This window comes from Lepisma saccharinum, chromosome 5 (assembly GCF_977018435.1).
Source record: "Lepisma saccharinum chromosome 5, izLepSacc3.1, whole genome shotgun sequence".
Taxonomy (NCBI): domain Eukaryota; kingdom Metazoa; phylum Arthropoda; class Insecta; order Zygentoma; family Lepismatidae; genus Lepisma; species Lepisma saccharinum.
The window spans coordinates 87,155,622-87,181,178 of NC_139233.1; the positions used below are offsets into that span (position 1 = coordinate 87,155,622).

The 25,557-nt window shown below is 41.2% G+C and overlaps 1 protein-coding gene across 1 annotated transcript in view; it reads left to right on the forward strand.

The window, feature by feature from the left end:
* Nucleotides 1-5,506: 5,506 nt before the first annotated feature.
* The window catches only part of LOC145987928 (cytochrome P450 4C1-like), a 101,382-nt gene continuing 81,331 nt past the window's right edge, over nt 5,507-25,557 (forward strand). Inside the window, exons 1-2 of the mRNA XM_083122747.1 lie at nt 5,507-5,825; nt 15,158-15,264. Coding sequence (XP_082978873.1) covers nt 5,630-5,825; nt 15,158-15,264 — 303 coding nt within the window. The 5' untranslated portion in view covers nt 5,507-5,629. The remainder of the gene's footprint in view (nt 5,826-15,157; nt 15,265-25,557) is intronic.

A 25,557-nucleotide genomic window follows, 5' to 3' on the forward strand; every position in this document is an offset into this window, starting at 1 on the left:
AGAACATATAACTAAAATCTCATGATTATCAATTTCCCTGATTTACTATTTCTTTTTAATCCACTAACTCACCTCTAACCAATATGGCTTCATCTCACATCGAGTACCCTTATTGACCAACATGTATGTATCTGCCTTGATTACGCGGAGATCTGGCAACATGGACCTCGGTTGCCATGGCAAACGGTGCTGCCGTCTGTTATCGAAAAATTACCACAAAATTGCCTTTAGTACGGCCTTAAAATAGTAAAATTCACTGAGAGCTCACACAACTGAAAACACTTTTTCGAGAGAGGGAAAAAGTCTAAACAGACCAAAGCAGATTTCTCACTCAAGTAAGGGGATCCTGGCACATGGGTTAGATTCAAGTTGCAACCCAAACAAACAAATGAGTTATGGCCCACGTGAACTGGTAAGACGTGAATGGCTCAAGCAAGGCATGTCATATTTCTATCTTGAAGCCCCATATTTTGTCACGTGTTGTAAAGCCTTGCAAAGGTTAATATGGTGTCTATGAATTTATGTGTACGTTGGAAACTGAAAGGTGATCTTCATTTCAGTATTAATGTCGACAGTAATGTAAACAAAAACAACTTGTACTTGCGACAGCACTAATGTTGCTCACAACAGCAGCATTGAAAATAATTGTCAATTATGAAATTTAAGTAATTTCAATTCTATTAAAACAAACTGCATGAAGTTCATATTTTTACTGAATGGAAATAAAATAACAACTCGAAAACTTGGTGGTGATTAGCCGGAATGCTGCGGTGAGTCAGCTCAAGATGGCCAGACAACGTCTCCTTACTTCGCGCGCGGTTCGGGTTAAAAAGAAACTCCAAATGCAGGGAAGTAATATTTCTGGGAACCTTTGAGTGGTTATGAAAAATAATTTCATTATTTTCTCCACAACTTTGCCGCTGGAAGTTTTTACTTGGAATTACAGAACAAAAAATGGCCAGCGACGACATTTTCTACTGCACGAATATAAAAAATCTCCACATACTTTATTTGAATATTTTTTTAATGCGAATATGCTTTAAAGTATTGATAAATTCTGAGCACCACCGTCACCTATGACAATTAGAAAACAGTGTCATTTTTTTTCATAATGAATGCTTCAATTTTACGGCATGTTTCAACGTTAGGAATGAAAACAATATAAAAATTGTGTTTTCACAGAAAATTTGCGTTTTTAATTTATCTAAAATTATGTAAGCAAGTTACCAGTTTTTTGTGTTCACCATCGTATTCTCTACAAAATTTCCTGCAAAACTGCAGGTACCAATTTTACTTAAACTAAATTTGTAAATCCAGAAATTTCACAACACCGCGCTCGTATTTCCCATAAGAAATGCATTGCCCATAAGAGCCCATTATGTCTTCTGAACGTGAAAACGACTCTAGTTGGTTCCCCCTAAATTAGATAAGAATACTAATACTATCCAGGTACCTCACTGAGGAGGATTTAAGAGCGTATGTGCTAAACAGGTTATTTACATGCGTGTATAAATATAAATAAACATTTACTAGTTGACCTTTGACCTTTCCATAATAAACCCCGCAAGCCCTGAGATACTTTGAGTCCATGTTTTCGGCTGGCTACAACCTAGCATATATGGGTACACTTTTGCACCGCTCCGTGGTGTAGTGTGCAGTGCTCCGGCGCGCGGACGTTGCATTGTTTTACTGCAAGTTACTTCCTGGGTAAACGCGGCAACAGCCCATCACTGCCAGAGAGGCGAGTCCCGCACCGGAAGGAAGCTTGCTCGACTCTAACCTCTACAATTTCCACCACAATTCTTGGTCAAAACAAAAAAATTGATTCGACTACAGGTCCGCCTGAAGCCGTGGTGCCCAAACCAGGGCCTGCCCAGAGGAGAGACACCTCAGGCCAGCCAGCGGGACCAGCGCCCAGCAGACCGTTCCAGCGTCCAGGGGCCCGTCAAGTATCTGAGCTACTCTCGCTGAGCAAGATTTTCGCTCCTTCAGCAGACAGATCATTTACTTGGGACTGCTTGCTAATTGATCAAAATATAGGTGCCTTTGAATAATCTGTGATCAATGTGGCTGCGTCGAATGGACAAGGTTTCGGTGTTTCAAAAGCTGTTAATTATGGAAATAGAATAGTTGATGTGAAGAAAACTATCGAAATTTTCATTATCTCACCCTTGCACAACTTTCCAAAACTACGGTGTGTCAATATTTATTATTTGGAATAAACAACACTTTCATTTTAATACAATTACAAAACTGGAATATTACATCACCTTCTGTTACTTGATCTTCCTCTGTAATTATGCTATATATTGCAAGCCGTTCATCTTAAATATTTCCTCATTGATCGATCGCCACCCCGCAATAATCATATCACACAGTTTTCCTCTTCTTCCCTTTGTCTCACTCACGAGATCAAAATACAAAAACGCTATATTCTGTGTCTGAAACAAGCGACGAGCAAGGTTCAAGTTCAATCAGCGATCAAGTGAGCAGCGCTCGCGGAGCAACGCCTATTTGGCCGTCAAGTAGCCGAGCGATCAGGTTGCTCGATGAGCGCTTAAATACTTGACGCCCCAGGTGATCCTGCTCCTTTATGGTGTAAATCGTTTCGCCTCTAACTTCCCCTTCTGTTATTATATTGGAGTGTTATGACTTACTAAATAAAACTCAGTCAATTAGCTATTCAATTTGTGTTGCGTTAATTTAACTGATCTACCTCTGACTCGTCGCCCGTTAGTCAACGGGTCCTACCCTCTAATACAGAGGGTGAAATCCGGTAGGGCTCAGATTCAACTACCCCAATTGAGTCTCCAGGGACCCGCCTTTGGACGAAACCCTTAGCTCGTAAAGTTATGCTGCCAGCAATTGCAGTGAGCAGCTAGTGGAAATGTTTCCCTCAAGATCGCTTCCAGCACCTGCAGTGAGGAGCCAGTGGAAAAGTTTATCTTGTGCTGGCAGCACATGCAGTGAGTAGCTAGTGGATATGTTTACTTGAAGGTCGCTTACAGCACCTGTAGTGAGTAGACGGTGAAAATATTTCCCGCAAGATCCCTGCTAGCACCTGCAGTGAGCAGAGACGTAACCACGAATTTTTGTCTGGGGAGGGATAAGTACCAGGATAAACGTAATAATAATAATAATAATAATGACATTATTATTTTTATGATTATTACTAGTGGTAGTTTCAAAGATTTGAAATATTTTTTTTCAACACCATCAATTTCACATTAGCTAATAATGGAAAACAAGCAAACAAACTGTATTTTTGAATGGCAGAAAATGAATGATAAATGCATTCCGAAGATAACTCTTTTGTACATATAACATGTATATCCTTCATGTACAACATATGTTTTACACAAATGCAATATGGAGCGACACAAAATAAAAAAATACATATGCAACATGCTAACACTAAGTTGTATTCAAAGTTTATCACATACATTACTACAAAAAATATTATTTAAATACATTACATTTCAGAAAAGAAGTACATTGCGAGCGAAGCGATGAAGAAAATTTTTAGATCCAATTTTTGCAATTGAAAACAATTTTGATTGTTGTTGAACGCCATGGTATTCTCTTTTTTACAACTTTTTTTTTTTCATTTAGATCGCTCGGCATCCACGAACGACTCCCGCCACCCCCTAGCTATGGCTCTTAATTTGACGAAACTGAGACAAGCAGGTATTGCGAGAGAAGCGAGCAAGAAAATTTTACGAAATGTATTTTTATTTGCATAAAATTTGAAATCTAAGAGGGCAATTGCTCCTCTGTGCCCCCGTGCAGGTGGTGCCCTGTGCCGCCAATATTTGCCTCCTTGCCCCCCCTATTTGCCCTAATGGGGCTCAAATAGTATCACGGGGCGCCAAGGCATTACTTACCTCTTTCAGATTCTTTTTTATTTAGAGTATTCGGCGCCCATGGCTGACTCCCGCCGACCCGCGCTAGGGCTCTGGACTTTACGAGACTCAGAAAAGAAGGTATTTCGAGCGTAGAGAGCAAGAAAACTTTACGAAATGTATTTAAATCAAGGGGGCGCGTAATTTCTTCTCTGTGCCCCCTTGCAGGTGCCCTTGGCCGTCAATGTTTGCCCCCCTTTTCCCCCCTAGAATGGACTTCCGTCGAAGGTTTGGGGAGCAATGGCCCCTGCCCCCCCCTGTGGTTGTGCCACTGGCAGTGAGCAGCCAGTGGAAAAGCTTCCCTCAATATCAATGCGAATTCCGGCACAGGGTCAACGAAGTTAGTTATAAGATGTGTTATGTACAGCGTATATTGATACACCTGTTGATTGAATTATATGTTCTTAAAATATGCTGTATAAAGAAACAAACTGCCGGAGAACTAATGAGGTGAGAGTACCGGTAGCTCTTGAGCGACAGTTAGGCGATTCCTGGTCTATAAGAAAGAAGTTCGCTTAGCTAGAAATGCTACGGTTGTCTTCCTTCTTGTTTCATAAGGCTTCAAGGTTATCTTATTGCTATCAAGAGCCAAAAGTCCTAAGGCTGAATCGTAGATACCGGACCTCGTATAGTTGTTGTTGGATTGGCGTTTTAAGTCCACTTTATGCGCAGTAAGGTTAACGGAGCTCGTATAGGTTAGTTTATTTGTAAACAAGCATTTTGGCTAACAGCATGACGTGAATACTTTATTGCTCAGTGAATGATTACTCGTGGCAAGGGCTTATTTTAATTGCCTACGTCAACTAGACAGGATCTATAATTAGAGCATGAGTTTCACACGAGTGATAACACGTGATGTGCAACTCCGTGTATAATTTAAAATGCAGAGTGTTTCAAAGTCGCGCAACCCAAACTTCGACCATTTTAGCAGGTCGAAATTTGTCAACAGACGCAAGAAATTATGTACCTAAATATTGGCATGTCATAGTAGTTGAATAAACCTGGGTCTCCAACGTAGCAGTCAGACACCCTACATACTAGATCACCGCGGCTCGAGATGGTACCTTTAACTTCGATATATTTATTATTGTCGTCGTCGACATCAATACTTCTTCTGTCGGACCCCGTGGCTGAGTGGTTAGCACATCGCTCTGCGACGCCAAGGGTCCGGGGTTTGAATTCCGCTCGTGCATGGATGTATGTGAATGTCCATTCATCAATTTCATCACTCATCTCCATCTTCGCAAATTAGCCAAGAGGCACAAAACGCGAAGTAAAATAAAAATATTGTCGACGTCGATTTTTGATATATCGACTAGACATCGATATCGCACAGCTCACCTGGTCATACCACTTGACTAGGTGTTAACGCTCCCTAACTGAAACTTGTTGCGCACGTCTAATGACTTGACAAATGAAGGGAGTGATGGCCCATTTACAAATATTCTCAGAGCAGAATTAACCTCTGACACTCTTTCAGATAATAATTGGATAACGTTAAACTCTTTCGAACTGCCTTAACATGTGCCTCTCTCTCATAGTTAAGCTTATCTTTGACCTTGAAGTAGCTTCAACATATTAGATGCGCGAGCATTGACCTTCAGTCATGTCGTGTTACTGTTACAAGACACACCACACCTCTCGCTTTAAGTACTTACAAACGTAATCAATTTTCGTAGTTCCAGAGCCTCGCACACAGAAGCTACAATTTTTCTTCACCATTTTCAATGTTTGCTTCAGCTACAAGGATGCTTGCTATTCTATGGAATGCCAGCTTTTTACTGGTAGTCCCGGCAGCGTTGTGTTTCTTGGTTTACTACAAGCAGTCAAGAAGCAGGATGGCACTGTTAATCAAAAACATTCCGTCTCCTCCTACATTACCACTATTTGGCGTCGCCCTTGACTTCTTGGGAACGAAAAAAGGTAAGGGATATACTGGATCGAAAGAATCAAAGGTTTTCCACTTGAGAATCATGAGCCGCGTCTAGTTGCCTACAAAGATTTACGCGAAATGTGGCAACATAGCACACCGACTCGCAGTGACAGTTTCCACGGTTCAACGGACATCGCTATGTGCGGTGTTGCCACGTTCCGCGTACATCTTTACCCAGTTGAATAAAAACCTGTATAAAATCGGTTTCGCAATGTGAATTGACAATGGTAATGGATTTTAGGAACAGAAGCAAAGAGGTTCAAAACAAGACCAACAGTGTATTTGTAGGAGTACCCAATACTAAGAAAAAGTTGTTTCACAAAATTGATAAGAACGTTTATTGAACAATTTTAAAAATCTGGAAACTAAGATTTGTGTTTAAAACCTTTCTGCCTGCACCGAACTAAAATTGCATCACGATTGGACCACCCATTTTTTACTTTTAGAATTTCAAAGAGAACCATCATCGTTTGTAAAACTAAAAATAGGATCATGACGATAAAAAATGGAAAGCATTGTCCAAAAAACATTTGGTTAGCATAGATTAACGCAGAATTGAATAAGCTAAATTTAGGTGTAACTCGTTTTTATGTAGGTCTACTGGTTAATTTTCAATTGGAGTCCAAACTCTAGTATCTATAATTTTTAATCCAACAGTAGTTGGTTACGCGGTGCAACACCGTCTCGCCTACTTCGTTGATTTGGTGTCAAGTAGTGTATTTGGTGTCTGCACCGTTTGCAGTACGATCTGGAGCGGTGCAGTGTGTGGCATATGGTCACGTGCTAACTAATCAAATGAACGTTTAAAGCAGCAGACAGGCATTTGTTGTATTCTTCTGAACTTGAACACCGCTTTCCGTCTACTTGGTTGAACGTCATTTCCTTGCACCAGCTTGACACCGGGATACACCTGCACTACACCGATTGTCGAAAAGTGCAGCGAACTAGACAGGGCTATGGTTTCAGAAGTTTTAATAGGGGAATGTTCAGAACTTGAATTTTCAATTAAACATTATTAATTTTTGTGGTGTTGTACCCCCTCCGTCATATCGATGTTTTTTGTCAATACGTTTGGCTTGAATACATAAACATTTCTGCATTTCGTGCTAGTTATTATTTTTTCCGAACCTATACTTTTATTAGCAATGCAAATTCATCAATGGCATCTATAATGAAAGTAGATTATTCACTCTTAACATTTAACATAAATGCCTAACAAAATTTTCGGGGAGGAAAGTGAAAACCATATTGGGAGGGGAGTGCACATATTGGAAAGTGTATCTACAGTTAAAATTTTGTTTTCAATCATTTACGTGATACCTTGCCATGTTAAACTGTAATGGACAGTGTATTTATACATATATGTATAGTATATATACTGTACTGGGTGTTTCTAAAGTTCGTTTCCAACGGGTAGGAGGTGATTCTACAAGTGAAAATATACACAGAAGTTCATGTGATGAAATGCCGAAAACGGCACTCATTCGGATTTATTGGAGTCGAAAAAAGTGCGAAAATTATGTTTACAAGGAAATAGTGACACAACGGCCAACCATATGACCGCGGCGAAGGGCGTTCCACAAAAAAATGCACAAGGCAGATGTGTGAAGTTGATGCGCAAAGATTCTCCAAAGGAAGCGAATGGGTCTGTTGAAGTCATGTGGTTAGGGAAGGGTTTTATGGAGTGATTAGCATGGGCGATGTTTTTGGTCGCGATGTTGTGTTGTGGACATTTGTACGTACCCACACGCAGAAAGGCCGAAGCGTGACCTTGAGTTTGTCGTTTCCCGCTAGGAGTGCTACCACAGTAGTTTTCTTCCAGCAAGATAGCACCGGTCGCTGCCATTCGTGCTTCCCGTACCGCGATATCCGCATCACAGCGCATCAGGTTACCATCACACGTTTGCGGTTGAATACGTACGAGTGGAAGGACGTGAGCTTAACGGATTGGGCAAACCTCGCAATAGGCACTGCTAGGTGTTATCGATAGACACAGCCTACCGTGTACAGTGCATTAGTGTTTGTCGTCTGTGGGTCGGCAAATATCCAGCATTAGGGATGGCTGCATACACCGCAGAGGAGCTGGCAGACATGCATCTCATTTATGGCGAGACAGGAAGTAATAGCCATGCAGCACGGCGTTTGTGTGGGGAACGTTTTCCAAATAGGAGTCTACCGTCGCACACCTTCTTTCAAAGAGTGCATACTCGACTTCGGGAAACATGATCAGTGCTACCACCCCGTCGAGAAATTGGAAGACTACGAAGTGTGCGCACAGATCAGTTTGTGGATGCGGTGTTAAATGCTGTCCTGACACCAGTACGCGCGCTATAGCCAGTGCCCACAACACCTCCCATGTTAATGTGTGGCGCGTCCTGTCCGAAGAGGGGATGTGCCCTTTCAAACTCCAAAACGTACAAGACATTTTACCTCAGGACTTTGGCCCACGTGTGGTATTTTACCAATGTTTTTTTGCATCACATGGAAACTATCCCGAATTTTGCGAACAGGGTGTTGTGGACCTATGAAGCAACGTTCACCAAAACGGGCGTGTTCAATAGTAAAAACAGTCACGTTTGGGATTTTGCAAATCCACTTGCAAATCTCGTGGCACACCATCAGTACAGGTTTGCGGTTAACGTGTGGTGTGCGATAGTGCATGGCCATTTGATTGGGCAGTACATTTTCCCTGTTCGACTGTGTGGTGGCACATATCATGCATTTGTTCGTGATGTTTTGCCTAAACTGTTGCAGGATGTGCCCTTGGCACTGAGACAAGGACTATGGTTCCAACACGATGGTACACCACCACATTTTAACCAAAATGTGCGTCACTTCCTGGATGGCTTGTTCCACAATCGGAGTATTGGTAGGGGTGGGCCTGTGTCGTGGCCAGAAAGATCGCAGGACATCACTCCCCTAGACTTCTTTCTATGGGGAGAGATGAAACGCCTCGTATTAGAAACACCTACCGCGGGGTTGTTTGCTCGCACTAGACAATCGTAGATTCGGCGTTGTCATCTCTGTGTGGAAGTTAATGGCAGACAGTTTGAAAATCGTCTGTGATGTGGTTCCCTCGGCACCTCCTACCTGCTGCACACAGTGAACATGTATACACATATGCAACCTAGCGCAGCACCACCATCATCTTGGTTTTTCTATGTAATGGTGATGTCCAATACGGATATTCGCTTTCTTCTTGGTTGTCAGTTTCCACATATCACGTTCCGTGGATAACACATCTCACTAAACACTTCAACAGACTCATTCGCTTCCATTGGGGAATCCCTTGCGGATCAACTTCACACATCTTCCACGTGCATTTTTTTAATAGAACATGCCGCATTTCTTTGTGAAACGCCCTTCGCCGCGGTCATATGGTTGGCCGTTGTATCACTATTTCCTTGTAAACATCATTTTCGCACTTTTTCCGACTCCAATAAATCCGAATGCCGTTTTCGGCATTTCGTCACATGAACTTCTGTGTTTATTTTCACTTGTAGAATCACCTTCTACGCGTTGGAAACGAACTTTAGGAACATCCTGTATATATATACAGGGTGCTCGGAAATGTCCCTTAAAAACTCCTATTGATAATAGAGAGGACTGAGTAGACAATATTTGGAATAGGAACCCATGTCCGGAAACGTACTGTTTCCATGCTACAACCATGACAATGTGTCGGATGTGCCTGTGTTGGTATGCAACCGGGTAGGCAATACATGACGTCAGAAGATCACCTGATGACCTAAAGTGTAATCATTTACGTACAACCATGTCAAATTTGTGGAGAACAACTTCCGAGTGTGTCAGTGTTGATTATTTACTCTACGTTTGATGGATGAAACTTGGGAAATAGGACCTTTTTATTTCCTGCAGCTGGATGTGTACCTGGACTCTCGGCAACCATGTCGCGGTTACCGACCCTTGGGGGTGCAACCGCGATGTAAACAAACCGTCGCCCGACATTTTCACCTGCTTTGCCTCGCTCTCATGTGCCGTGACATCCACCTGAACCCCGGTCCCCCAAATCAAAATGAAACTGCTTTCTCTGTATATTATCAGAATGTAAAAAGCGTAAAAAACAAGCTCTCTGATTGTGCTATAAATTTCAGTGAATTAATACAATATGACTGTTTAAATTTTACCGAGACCTGGATGAATGATACTGTGAGTGACACTGAACTTCCGTTCGCCAAGCACTTTAATATTTTTAGAAATGACTGTCTAAATCAACGTGGGGGTGGTGTCATGATTTGTTTAAACACTAACTGGAACTGTAAACTACTTGGTGATCTGAGTCCAGCCTGTGGTGCAACTTAATATTCAGAAAGGTAAAAAGCTTCTTCTTGGTGCCTACTACCGCCCACACAAAAACACTCCCCTGCATATCTTTGAAGCTTGCAGGGATTCGGTGTTGGCAGCCATTAAGTGTGGAGATGTCCTGTTGTGTGTTGAATTCAATCTTTCAATTGGCTGGTTAAATCCAACCACGCAAAGTGCAAATTGCTCAAATGACAAATGGTTTATCGACACTTTCATGTACGGCATTGGGTTGCAGCAACATAACATGCACAAAAGACGAGGTGAAGGTAATATGGACTATGTGCTGGCAACACTGTGCGAAATGGAGATAACTCCACAAAGCAACTTGCTACCCTCAGACCATGCCTCTCTCGATGTCGCTGTGCACCTCCCATCCGCTGAGGTCAAAAACCTCCACCCCCAGAACGGACCGCGCCGCCTGTGGCGAAAAGCCCCCTGGAATAAAATTCGCCGAGCACTAGATGCCTACCCTTGGTTTCTCCTGCAACAGGAAGAGATAAACGACGCCGTGGAAATGTTTGTGGAAGTTCTGCTCGCTGCAATAAAGGACTTTGTGCCCACCAAGAAAGCGCACTCTGCGAAATACCCGATTTGGTTTGATAGTGAACTAATTCTTATTGTGAAAATCAAAAAACATGCTTGGAGCTTATGAAAACAGTACCCCAATGAACACACATAGTATAAAACATTCTGTGATATTCGGAGGCACTCAAAAAACCCATTCAAAAATGAGTATATTGATTACGTAAATAACTTGACATCAGTTTGTATGACTGATCCAAAGACGTTCTTTTCGTTAGTTAATTCAAAAAGCAGAAACCCGCGTGTGCGGATGGAAATTGTGCATAATTGTACCACCGTTGAAGGAGATGAGAGAGCGTAACTTTTTAATGTTTTTTTTCATGAAAATTTCTCCTCAGAGACAATTTCTGGACCTCTTCCTATAGTCAAGTCTGTCAGTTCACACACTCTCTATTGGATTAAAACCTCCCCTGAAGAAGCAAATCTCTCCTCTCCTTTTTGCCGATGCTCCCGTCATTAGCCCCAGATGGAATCCCGACAATTTTTCTTCGTAAAACTGCTGACTCCTTGGCTCACCCTCTGTGCCTCTTACTTAATAAGTGTTTTTCTACAGGCGTGTTTCTCGACTTGGACCTAAAAGGGATGAGGAGACAGGTGAGTGGAGAAGGTTACATAATTTAGAACTACATAATTTGTATTCATGTCCAGATATTATTAGAATAATTAAATGAAGAAGACTTAGGTGGGCAGGCCATGTGGCACGAATGGGAGAGGAAAGAGGAGTTTACAGGATTCTTGTTGGGAAACCTGATGGTAAGAGACCTGTAGGAAGGCCAAGACGAAGATGGAGGGACAACGTTGAGATGGACCTAAGGGAAATCGGTAGGGATGGAAAAAAGTATATAGAACTTACTCAAGATAGGGAAAGATGGAAGGCCTGTGTTGCTGCAGCCATGAACCTTGGGGTTTAAGAAGGCTAGGGAGTTAGTTAGTTAGTTAGTGTTTCTGACTTGTTCAAACGTGCCAATATTGTACCTATCTACAAATCTGGAGACAAAAATTCCACAAATTCGTACAGACCGATCTCTCTTTTGTCACCTCTCTCCATCGTCTGTGAGAAAATAATTAAATACAGGTTGCTAAAGTTTACATATTCCCTTATAAATACTGCTCAGCATGGTTTCCTTCCAGGCAGCTCTTGCTTGACCAATCTATCGGTATTACTTTCACATGCCACTCAGTCTATCACAAATAATTCCCAGCTTGACGTTATATATTTGGACATTTCAAAAGTCTTCGATAAAATAAATCATAATCTCCTTCTTCATTGATTGATTTGGTGTGTTAAGTCCACTTTATGCACAGTAAGGCTAATCGGGACTGGACCTACAGTTTAAAGTGGGATCCTATCCACTTGTACCTTCGCCGGGTATCGAACACCAGACCCCTTGATTACAAGGCGATGACACTACCACTGCGCCATCTTGGAGACCCTCTCCTTCTTCATAAATTACAATCCAGATTTAACATCCATGGGAAATTTCTATCCTTACTACAAGACTATCTGAGTGAACGAGAGCAGCGTATTATCCTTCCTGGCACCTCTTCCAGCAATCTTACTGCTTTGTCTGGAGTTCCCCAAGGGAGGGTCTTAGGCCCACTTTTGTTTCTTCTTTACATGGATGATCTCCCCGACAGACTGTCATCTCTCCTACTTCTGTTTGCCGATGACTGTAAACTCTTCACATAAATCTCATCAGAACACGATGCTCTCATCTTACAGCAAGCTCTTACAGAACTACTTGTGTGGTGTCGCCAGTGGAAACTTCAATTGAATCCTAAGAAATCTTCTGCCTCACCATTTCCCTAAGAAGGAACAAACTCGATTCTGCTTATTATCTTGAAAACAATCCCATCAAAAAAGTTTCCTTTCAGAAAGATCTCGGAGTTATCATCGACGAAAAATTAAACTTTAATGAGCACATTACGAACACTACTAAAAGAGTAATGCGTCTTCTCGGTCTTCTGTACAGATTCACTGAAATCCAAAACTAATCATCCATCAGCATATTTTACAAATCCCTTATCTCTCCCTTTCTTGAATATTGCTTTCCTATCTGGGCCATGGTTTCAAAAACAAATCTTTCCCGAATTGATTCTGTCCTCAACTTTTTCCTCGCCATTGCTCGCCACAGAATACCTTCTCTGAGACACCTTCACAAAACATATATTATGTCTGTCTTCAATATCCAACCACCACACACTCGTCGCGAATTAGCAGACATGAAATTTTTGCGCAAAATTATGAATGGTAAAATTAAATGCGAATTTCTGCTCAACAAATTTCATCTACGCGTCCCCCCACGGCCAACCCGCAACGTCAAGCTCTTTCACCACAATCCCACCACAAGGCTCTCCCTTCTACAGCGGTCTCTTTTCTACAGGCTTCCTCACTCATATAATAACTTGCCTCCAAATGTGGACATATTCTTGCCAGAACAAAGTTTTAGAAAATTCTTAACGATGTATGTATAATTTTGATTTTTTTTTTCAGTCCCATGTTGTATTCTATTTTGTTGTTGTTATTGTTAATTTCCTGCTGTTACTGTTTCAGTACTGTATCTGAAACTTTAAAAAAAATGAAAAAAATGAGGTGTTACGTAAGGTACAGAATTGAATGACGTGTGACTCAGTACATAATACAAACAAATTTATTTGGTAACAATGCCAAGGGAACAAAAGAGAAACATACCATTCATTGATCACAATTACACTTGTGTCGACAGTGGAACGCAACAATTTGTTTCTGTCTTCTGCACTGGATGTGTAGCATACGGCGCTGCTCAACTACAACAGTAGCTCGATGTGACGACCACCATCGTCGTTGCACACATTGTACCGATTAATCATGTTCCGGTACGCTCGCTCCATCACACCTGGTGTTCCGTCAATCTCTTGTGCAGCGACCATAACTCGTGCCAGCAGATCTTCCTCTATCTCTACAGGAGTCTCGTACACCACACTCTTCATACGACTCCACAAGAAATAGTCCAATGGCGTTAAATCCGGAGATCGTGGGGGGTCACGCGATTGGACCACCTCAGCCTATCCATCTTTGTCCGAATATTCGGTTGAGATGTCTCCGAACGTCACGTGTAAAGTGAGGCGGTGCGCCATCGTGCTGAAACCACAGTTCCTGACGGACGTTCAATGGCACAGCATCCAAGAACAGGGTCAATACTTCCTGTAGGAAGATCATTAGCCTTTATGGAAGAAGGTACGGCCCGATCACATGACCGTCCAGAATACCTGCTAACATATTGATAGCAAATCTGTGCTGGAATCCCCGGACATGCGTCGCATGAGGGTTTTCGTCTACCCAGAGAAGGCTATTTCGAGAATTGAGAACACACTCCCTAGTGAATTTACATTCATCTGTGAACAGAACTCGACGTGGAAACTGGGGCTCGTCGATGCAGCGGTGCAGAAAGCACGTGCAGAAGTTAACACGTGGTACAAAATCGGCCGGTCTCAAAGCCTGTACCCTTTGGTGGTGGTAAGGATGTAGTTGTTGCTCATGCAGAACCTCCCACACGATGCTGCAAGAAACACCCATTGCACGCGCAATTGTTCGCGTACTTGTTGACGGGTCCTGCTCAACGTGGTGCAGTGCAGCCTCTTCCAATTCGGGCGTGCGGTGTCTCTTTCGAGCACCACAGTCCTTCCTGTCGGTGGTGAAAATGCCTTGTTCTCGGAACCGTTACGTAATGATAGCCAAAAGAGTATGCGATGGAGTCGCACGTTGTGGATAACGCTCTTGATACAGCCGACTAGCTGCTTTTCCATCCCCTTCCGTTTCGCCATACACAAGGATCATGTCCGTGTATTCTGCAAACGTGTACTCAACCATGTTCATCGGAGAAGCACAGGCACGCGAAAGGGGCACCAGTCAGGATACCGCGGCAGGGTAGACGTCACGTGCCATCAGGTGTTCTTCTAACGTCATGTACTGCCTACCCGGTTGCATACCAACAGGCAGATCCGACACATTGTCATGGTTGTATTCCAAATATTGTCTACTCAGTCCCCTCTACTAACCATAGGAGTTTGTGTGTGTGTGTGTGTGTGTGTATATATATATATATATATATATATATATATATATATATTGCCTACACTGGATATATCTTATACATTGTATAAGCATATACAGGGTGATTCAAAAGACAACTTCGTTATTACTGCTACTACGGAAAATAGAAAGAGGGGAAGTTTTTGGAAATATGCGTGTGTCAATCTAAAATGCTTGGTACGTGAAACCAAAACGGCTAGATAAATCTAAACACATGTTCACATTTATTTACTTTGTTATTTGCCTCTAATTGTCGTAATCAATTCTTAATTTAGCCAGTAAATTGTTCATATATGTTCGTATTGTGTATACGCGCACAAACACGAAGTATTATCTTTACAGATGTCTTCAGTATGGTGAATAATTACATTAGAACATATGGGGACGTGGTTGGGTCCTGGTTTGGCCCCCAGCTATGCATAGTTATTTCCAGACCTGAAGCAATAGAGGTAAGCAAATTCATGATTTGTTGGTGTATGTGAATTGCATGTAAATATAGATTTGTGTCCAAAGAAGAAGATACAGTTTGCACCTTCAGAAACAAGGGTGGCAGAGTACCTTTTTCTTACCCATATCTCTAATATCTAACTCAGTTAACAATGCCATATTTAAATTCTGATAAATATTTGTACAATATATAGGTTTTCACGAAATCACCACCTAAAGATGAAATCGATATACTGTATAAACGTGGTATCAAACGTGTTGCGGGTCTAACCATCGAACAAGAAGTGTTCTTGTGGAGGGCTATAAGGTGCAAAGGCAGTTTCTCTATCTCTCTCTCTCTCTATTTCTCGTGCATTCATATTTCTTACTCTATTAGTCTTTCTCTGTTTTTTTTTTGGAGAATAGAGGGAAAGATAGAAAGATAGAGAGAGAGAGAGAGAATAGGATATAAGAAGAGATAGAAAGAGAGAGAACAAGAGAGGAAAGAATACAGGGAAATCACTCTCTATTTCATTCTCTCTCTCTCTCTCTCTCTCTCTCTCTCTCTCTCTCTATTTATCTATGTATCTATCTCTTTCTTTCTTCTTTTCTCGGTTCCTCTCTTTTTGTTCTCTCTCTCAATTGTATTTATCTCTATTATTCTTTCTCTGTTTTTGCTAGATAAGAGAGAGATGGAGCGAGAGGGACGGAAAGAGAGAAATACATAGAGAGAGAGAAGAAAAATAAAAAATGAAAGAGATAGAGCTCTTGTCCATTTCTTTATCTCTCTTTTCTCTATGTCTTTTCTTTTCTTCTCTCCTCTCCTCTTCTCTCTCTCTCCCGCTCTCTCTCTCTCTCTCTCCCGCTCTCTCTCTCTCTCTCCCTCTCTCTCTCTATTTGCAAAATTTTCATTGTTGGGAGAATTCCTGTAATTTCTTTGGAATCATTGGAGTAATATGTATAAAACATCCCCCTAGAGCTAAAATTGCAACCAGAATGGGGCAGTGCCGTTATCAAAGGGAGAATTTCTCTTCTCATCATCCGTCAAATAACAAAATACCAACCTATACATGGGTCTTAAGAGAGCCACTGAACCTGTAATGAATTTCTAACTCAGTCATGCATCCTGTGTGATAGCCTTTAGGTTATCGATGTGATATTAGAGGGAGTTTTTAGAGACTACATTTTGTGACAGTCCTCGTGTCAGTTTATCCGACAATGGAACTTGACCTTTAAAAGATGGATTTTTACACGAGGCAGATATCTAAGTTGGGATGACATTCGATTTTCCTTTGGCACACTGGCAACAGAGGCGTATGTAACAAATATATCCTGATTTATTCCTCGATTGTTAAATATTGGAGTTCGTAATTGGAAGAAGGCTAATTTTTCAATATAAAAACTGTAAAAATGAATAACTTTCATTGTGTGAAGGTTTCATTGTAATTTGTCTTCAGTTAAAATGTTATCCGAAGAACATTTTCCCCTTCATAATATGTGTACACTCTCTCTGGAATTTGTGGAGCAAGACCACGCTTAACAGTAGAGAAAGGGAGAAAGCGAGAATTTGTGGAGTAAAGCAGTGCGCGCTGCTGAAAAAGGCTGGTACCTGCAGTCGCGTTTCTCCCTCCATGTACTCACTTCCTCTCTTACGCATTCATTGGTCGAGCGCTTTCGAGGCACTACTTGCGCATAGACTTGTTTTGGTTCACTTTCTCCAGGGATTCCCGTTACAGAGCGTGTAAGATTCCTCATAAACGATAACGACGGAATTTGGTCATTTTCTCTAACGATTTAATTTGAAGATTCCGTAATTTGTTCCTTCCAATACGGAATACTCGTAGCCATGTAAAAAGTATGGACTACTCTTAGTAGAGACAATTGGACAGTTCTAAATAATCTTTTGAGGCTCGAATCATCATTTGAGGCTTGTCGTAGCCTTTTATGATGTATATTTTGAGGGCACAGAGTTGGAAACACTGTGGGCTCTTACTGTAGTTTTTTATGAGGGGGGCCTATTGCCCCCTGTTTACATCTGGCAACACTGCCGTAGATTTTTTGACAGTGTTGTTAACCTACTGGGTTTTTCACTGTAAATTTTCATCAAAGGGCCTGAGGGGTCCATGTATTTTTTATGTCTGGCAACACTGTTGGGGGCCTAGTGTTGGCGACCTGTGGGCTCTTATTGTAGTTTTTTATGAGGGGGACCTATTGTTTTTTTTTATATTTGGCAACTCTATTGGATGTTTCTCTTTTGAGGCTTGGGTTTTGCCAACCCATCCGAAGAAAATTCCACTATATGATCTTTTACTGGCTAAGCTAACCTACAAATAGGAGTTGGCAATACCGACGAGGCTCGAATTATTATTTGAGGCTCGAATCATCATTTGAGGCTCGAAATCATCATTTGAGGCTCGTCGGTGTTGCCAACCCACTCTACAAAAATTCCACTATATGATATTTTACAGGATAAGCTAACCTACAAATAGGAGTTGGCAGCACTGACTTATAAACCCACTGGGTTCTTTTGGCATGTGTTGCTAGGCTATTGGGCATCTTGGCGTATACAATGTATATATTTTGAGGGGGGGGGTTATGGCTTTTTATGCTGTACGAATACTGGGAGCTTGACAGTGACAACCAACAGAGTAGGTAAACCTACATCCAGGAACTGGCAACACTAGTTTCTGACAGTGAATTTGAAATAAAATATTAAACAAAATACATGAGTAAGCACTGTGGGTACAAATAGTACCAGTGTTGTGCCCCCAACTGGGCAACTGGGGGAAATAATTGTACAACAATTTGTACAATACTTGTACCTAATTGTACAACATACATATACACAGACATAAAAGAGAGAGCCTTCCCGCAACTTACTTCATGTACAATTTATATGATTTTACAACTGTGAAAAGAAAGCATATGTGTTCTGTATGCACACATTTATTCTTATTTTTCGAAGTTGAATGAAAGCACATGTTTTTACGTTCTCGTAATACTAACCTTGATCCACTGATTTTAAATTGCTTCCATCCGCTTTTTTTTTCTGTGTTATTTCCGTATGCACGCAATATTTGCTTTCAATAGTATAATGAAACACAGAAGGAATGTTAGTATAGCAGGCTCCGAGTTTACAATTTATTAAATTAAACAATAATTTATGTAAGAATATACTTGTACTTACCGAAAACAAAATAATAAAAGCACATGTGAATGTTTGCGTGTGTTCATGTTATATGACGACTGAGTAAAAAAATAATGTTGACCCCCCCGAAAGATAAAGTTCCTAGTTCGACATCAGATGCATGCAAATTTTATGTCTTGCTCTCCAAAATCTTGATTTTATGTTTGTGCTATTTGTCATACAGCAGAGGAGGAGGAGGAGGGAGAGGGAGGGGAGGGGGTACTATCAGCGCCATCTATTAGCAAACAATAGAAATAAAAAGTAAGTCAAACTTTTTCAACACCCAAACATTTTAAACGTCTTCGCTTAGTAATACGATCTAGCTGAAGACGTTTAAAAGAGTACTCTTAGTCGACGAAGCTAATTGCTAGGGCCCTTATATTACTAAAATATTCTTTAATTTGCATATTTCTCATACCGCCATATGTTGTTCTAGTTGACTTCTTCCAAAAAAAATGCTAATTAGCGAGAGTTAATTAAGCAAGGCAAGTAAAAGAAGCAAAATAGGACAACATATGTGCCGGCGTGAAAATATGTAAAAAATCGATTCAGAGGTGGATCGAATTAAAATTGGGGGGATATTTTGCATTTTTTCCCTATAATGTACAAAACATTTACCGTACATAATCTTTTCCATTTACAACAGTATAAAATAAGAGGAATGTGTGACAATATCCATATTAATTAGGAAGGTATGTTGTATGCTAGGTTAGCTAATTGTGTCTTCTACAGCTTCACTGTATAGAGGGAAGATGAAAAAAGAGAGCTCTACGGAAACTGACGCTCTTAACAATATTGTATGCCCGTGAAAATTATATATAAATAAGACTTAAGCGTATTATCTGCTTTCATATCAGATTTTGCCAACCTGTAAGCTGTAGTGTTTAGGTGACAAGCGACCTGCTCAAATATGATACTGTTGACAATATTGTACGCCCGTGAAAATTATATATAAATAAGACTTAAGCGTATTATCTGCTTTCATATCAGATTTTGCCAACCTGTAAGCTGTAGTGTTTAGGTGACAAGCGACCTGCTCAAATATGATACTGTTGACAATATTGTACGTTCGTGAAAATTATATATAAATAAGACTTAAGCGTATTATCTGCTTTCATATCAGATTTTGCCAACCTGTAAGCTGTAGTGTTTAGGTGACAAGCGACCTGCTCAAATATGATACTGTTGACAATATTGTACGCCCGTGAAAATTATATATAAATAAGACTTAAGCGTATTATCTGCTTTCATATCAGATTTTGCCAACCTGTAAGCTGTAGTGTTTAGGTGACAAGCGACCTGCTCAAATATGATACTGTTGACAATATTGTACGTTCGTGAAAATTATATATAAATAAGACTTAAGCGTATTATCTGCTTTCATATCAGATTTTGCCAACCTGTAAGCTGTAGTGTTTAGGTGACAAGCGACCTGCTCAAATATGATACTGTTGACAATATTGTACGTTCGTGAAAATTATATATAAATAAGACTTAAGCGTATTATCTGCTTTCATATCAGATTTTGCCAACCTGTAAGCTGTAGTGTTTAGGTGACAAGCGACCTGCTCAAATATGATACTGTTGACAATATTGTACGTTCGTGAAAATTATATATAAATAAGACTTAAGCGTATTATCTGCTTTCATATCAGATTTTGCCAACCTGTAAGCTGTAGTGTTTAGGTGACAAGCGACCTGCTCAAATATGATACTGTTGACAATATTGTACGTTCGTGAAAATTATATATAAATAAGACTTAAGCGTATTATCTGCTCTCATATCAGATTTTGCCAACCTGTAAGCTGTAGTGTTTAGGTGACAAGCGACCTGCTCAAATATGATACTGTTGACAATATTGTACGTTCGTGAAAATTATATATAAATAAGACTTAAGTGTATTATCTGCTTTCATATCAGATTTTGCCAACCTGTAAGCTGTAGTGTTTAGGTGACAAGCGACCTGCTCAAATATGATACTGTTGACAATATTGTACGCCCGTGAAAATTATATATAAATAAGACTTAAGCGTATTATCTGCTTTCATATCAGATTTTGCCAACCTGTAAGCTGTAGTGTTTAGGTGACAAGCGACCTGCTCAAATATGATACTGTTGACAATATTGTACGTTCGTGAAAATTATATATAAATAAGACTTAAGCGTATTTTCTGCTTTCATATCAGATTTTGCCAACCTGTAAGCTGTAGTGTTTAGGTGACAAGCGACCTGCTCAAATATGATACTGTTGACAATATTGTACGCCCGTGAAAATTATATATAAATAAGACTTAAGCGTATTATCTGCTTTCATATCAGATTTGGCCAACCTGTAAGCTGTAGTGTTTAGGTGACAAGCGACCTGCTCAAATATGATACTGTTGACAATATTGTACGTTCGTGAAAATTATATATAAATAAGACTTAAGCGTATTATCTGCTTTCATATCAGATTTTGCCAACCTGTAAGCTGTAGTGTTTAGGTGACAAGCGACCTGCTCAAATATGATACTGTTGACAATATTGTACGTTCGTGAAAATTATATATAAATAAGACTTAAGCGTATTATCTGCTTTCATATCAGATTTTGCCAACCTGTAAGCTGTAGTGTTTAGGTGACAAGCGACCTGCTCAAATATGATACTGTTGACAATATTGTACGCCCGTGAAAATTATATATAAATAAGACTTAAGCGTATTATCTGCTTTCATATCAGATTTTGCCAACCTGTAAGCTGTAGTGTTTAGGTGACAAGCGACCTGCTCAAATATGATACTGTTGACAATATTGTACGTTCGTGAAAATTATATATAAATAAGACTTAAGCGTATTATCTGCTTTCATATCAGATTTTGCCAACCTGTAAGCTGTAGTGTTTAGGTGACAAGCGACCTGCTCAAATATGATACTGTTGACAATATTGTACGTTCGTGAAAATTATATATAAATAAGACTTAAGCGTATTATCTGCTTTCATATCAGATTTTGCCAACCTGTAAGCTGTAGTGTTTAGGTGACAAGCGACCTGCTCAAATATGATACTGTTGACAATATTGTACGCCCGTGAAAATTATATATAAATAAGACTTAAGCGTATTATCTGCTTTCATATCAGATTTTGCCAACCTGTAAGCTGTAGTGTTTAGGTGACAAGCGACCTGCTCAAATATGATACTGTTGACAATATTGTACGTTCGTGAAAATTATATATAAATAAGACTTAAGCGTATTATCTGCTTTCATATCAGATTTTGCCAACCTGTAAGCTGTAGTGTTTAGGTGACAAGCGACCTGCTCAAATATGATACTGTTGACAATATTGTACGTTCGTGAAAATTATATATAAATAAGACTTAAGCGTATTATCTGCTTTCATATCAGATTTTGCCAACCTGTAAGCTGTAGTGTTTAGGTGACAAGCGACCTGCTCAAATATGATACTGTTGACAATATTGTACGTTCGTGAAAATTATATATAAATAAGACTTAAGCGTATTATCTGCTTTCATATCAGATTTTGCCAACCTGTAAGCTGTAGTGTTTAGGTGACAAGCGACCTGCTCAAATATGATACTGTTGACAATATTGTACGTTCGTGAAAATTATATATAAATAAGACTTAAGCGTATTATCTGCTTTCATATCAGATTTTGCCAACCTGTAAGCTGTAGTGTGTAGCAACAAGTTATTACGTAATATAATGATGTCATATCAGTCGTGTTGTTTTCTGATTGGCTTAGTGTCTCGAGTAAAAAACAGAGATTTTGATTGGCTAATAATTTATACGTGGTGTTTTCTGATTGGTTTAAGTAAGCAAGATTTCTATTGACTATCTAAATCTATATAAGCCGGAGCACAGCGCTGATTTCTCACCTTTACTAAATTAACAAAGGAACCCACATAACGGGGGATAGAACCTGAACGGACTCCGCCAAAGTATAGGAGACTAGAAGCATATAATTTGGCGGAAAAACCCAAGTAAGGTTATAGAGAATATTTCAAAAATAGATTTTTTTAAAAAAAAGTTAACAATTATATTTTGCATTGCACAGCATTGGGTATTAAATAACATACCCCCAAAAAATCTCTGCATTATGCGTTGTGTAAAAAATTGCCCTACGTGCCAAACTGCTGTGTCAAGTAAAAATTTTCAAAGGCACTGTCGTACTTGTGTGCCGGGAAAGCGAATATGTGCGACCAAACTGTGCTCTAAGTGTGGAAAAAATATTACTATTGCCAACTTCAAGCGACACCAGCTTACTTGCAAGGGCACTGGAACATCTCTACCGCAACCTTCCAAGCGAAAGGTAGAAGTAACCTCCCTCGATGCATAGCCACCTGCCAAACGCGTCAAGCTGGCAAAGGAAGCAGACCAGTTTGCGTTTGAGCATTTATTAGAAGACTTTGACATAACATCAGACAGCTTCTGCGATGTGCGTAGTTTTCTGGAGAGCGAGCGAGCTAAGATAATATCCATCCTCAACGATGCATTGGCCACACACTCCACTAAATTCTATGCTGTGCTATGCTGCAAGTATAAGAAACCGTCTGATGAAATATATACATTCTTCCATGCCACAAAAGCAAAAACACTGCATCAGGCAGATGTCACTGACCTCGACAGCATCTACGACAAGTTTGTCGAGGAGCTTGTGGCAAAACACGAGGAGCATCAGGCTGAAGGCTCGGGCGGTTCGCTGTGTGGCGACCCCCACGAACTTTGTCTGACACTTAACAAGTTCCTGCCACTGGCAGGGTCTAGCTATATTGCCCTACCACCCGAGGTTGAAGCAAGGAAAGCTGTTCTCAATATTCAGAACAAAGACACCAAATGCTTCCTCTGGTCGGTGCTGGCAGCATTGCACCCTATACCTTGGGAAAACAGTCCACGCTATGTTGCACACTACAAGCAGTATGAGTCGGAACTGGAGGATGCAATAGCCGGGATTGCCTACCCTGTAGAAGTCTCGCATATTCGCAAGTTTGAGGTTCGTGCTCGTGACTTGTTGGGCCTGCAATTAGCCATCAATGTTTACGGTCTCACCGAGGCAAACATCGTCTACCCTATTCGGGTAAGTGATGTAGATGATGATAGTGCACAGCAAATTGACCTTCTTCTTATCAAGAATAACACCTGCCACCATTATACGCTTATTCGCTCTTTTTCCAGACTTGTTTCAAATCAGAAAAATAGACATGATGGTCACATCGTGGTGTGTCGCAGGTGCCTGTCCACTTTCGACAACCGAAACCATTATAAATTCAAACACTCTCGAGGACCCAACATTGCTGCTGAGAAGCTAGCTCGCCACATGCTCTACTGTGGTACCAACAAGCCTGCACGAACTATCCTGCCCGAACCTGGTGCAGTAGAGTGTTTTCGCATGCACAGTGCTATGGTGAAGCATCCTGCCTATATTGTAGCAGACTTCGAGGCCTTTCTTCAACCTCTGTCTAACTGCCATCCCAACCCCGAAACATCCTCTACTATTCCTTTCCAAATCCACGAGGCCTCGAGTTACTCCTATGTTGTGGTGTGGCGAGACCAACATATTGCCTCCGAGCCCTATGTGTATCGCGGTCCCGACCCGGTCAAACACTTCCTGGAGAGAATGCAACAGGAAGGCATCAAGATAGGGAAGGTGCTGTTGGCCCCCAAGCCCATGCTGCCTCTGTCTCCGGAAGACAAGCATCAGCACGAAATGGCTCTAAATTGTCCTGTTTGCAACTCAGTCTTCAATGACGATAACAAAAAGGTCCACCACCATGACCATTATGGGACCGGAAGCTACATTGGCCCGTGGTGCAACAGGTGTAACTTGAGAGCCAGGGACCCGCGCTTCATACCGGTTTTTTTTCACAATGGCTCGGGATATGATTTCCATCACTTGGTCACACATCTAGGGTACGACAATGCAAGAATCAATATCCTGGCACAAAACGAGGAGCGTTATATTAGCGTCAGCAAGTGGGTGCCGATCCCCGACTCAAAAAGCAGGAGCATCGAGCTTCGGTTCCTCGACTCTCTGAGGTTCCTCCAGGCAAGCCTGGATGCTGTTGCTGGGAAGCTCAGAGACGACCAACTAGCCATTACCACATCAAGTTTCCCGAACTTAGATGTCGCACTCATCAGACGTAAAGGGGTCTACCCCTACGAATACGTCACCGACCCTTCCAAGTTCGAAGAAGAGTTGCTGCCTCCCCAGGATAAGTTCTACAGCCAGCTGAGAGGTTCAGGTATTACCAACGAGGAGTACAAGCATGCTCAGTCTATGTGGGTCAAGTTGGGTTGCCGAACTTTTGGTGATTACCACGATGCATACCTGAAGCTTGATGTGACGCTTCTTGCCGATGTGTTCCAGGCGTTTCGGGCGACTGCGATAAAAATTTACAACCTGGACCCTGTATATTTTTACAGCCTTCCTGGACTGGCATGGTCGGCCATGCTCCTGTTGACTAAAATTAAACTTTCACTTATCTCCGATATTGATATCATGCTTTTCATCGAGAGAGCTATCCGGGGCGGCATGGTCCAAGTGTCGCAACGCTTCGCACACGCCAACAATCACCACATGACCCCTCCCAACCATCAAGCTACATCATGTACACTGATGTAAATAATCTTTACGGGCACTCCATGATGCAGCCACTCCCAACAGGACAGTTTAAGTGGGTTGATCCTGTATACCACGACATCGAAAAAGAGTGCGACGAGTTTGGGTTTTTTGCCGAGGTGGACCTTGACTTCCCCGAGAAGCTGCAGGATACATTCTGTGACCTTTCGCCTGCTCCGGAATTCAAGTGTCCACCTGGCTCGGATCAACCGAAGCTCGTCATGGACTTGGAGCCCAAAAAGCGTTATGTGCTACACTACCGGAACCTCCAGTGGTTAATGCAGCAAGGGGTCTCGGTCAAAGCAGTTTACCGCGTGCTCTTGTTCAGCCAGTCTCCATGGTTGAAGCCGTACATCGAACTGAACACCAAACATCGCACTGCTGCCACTTCGGAACTTGATCGCGATTTTTTCAAATTAATGAACAATGCGGTATTTGGGAAGACCATGGAGAATGTGCGAAATCGCGTTGATGTGAGGTTGGTGACGAAGAAAACACAGTGTCGTCGACTT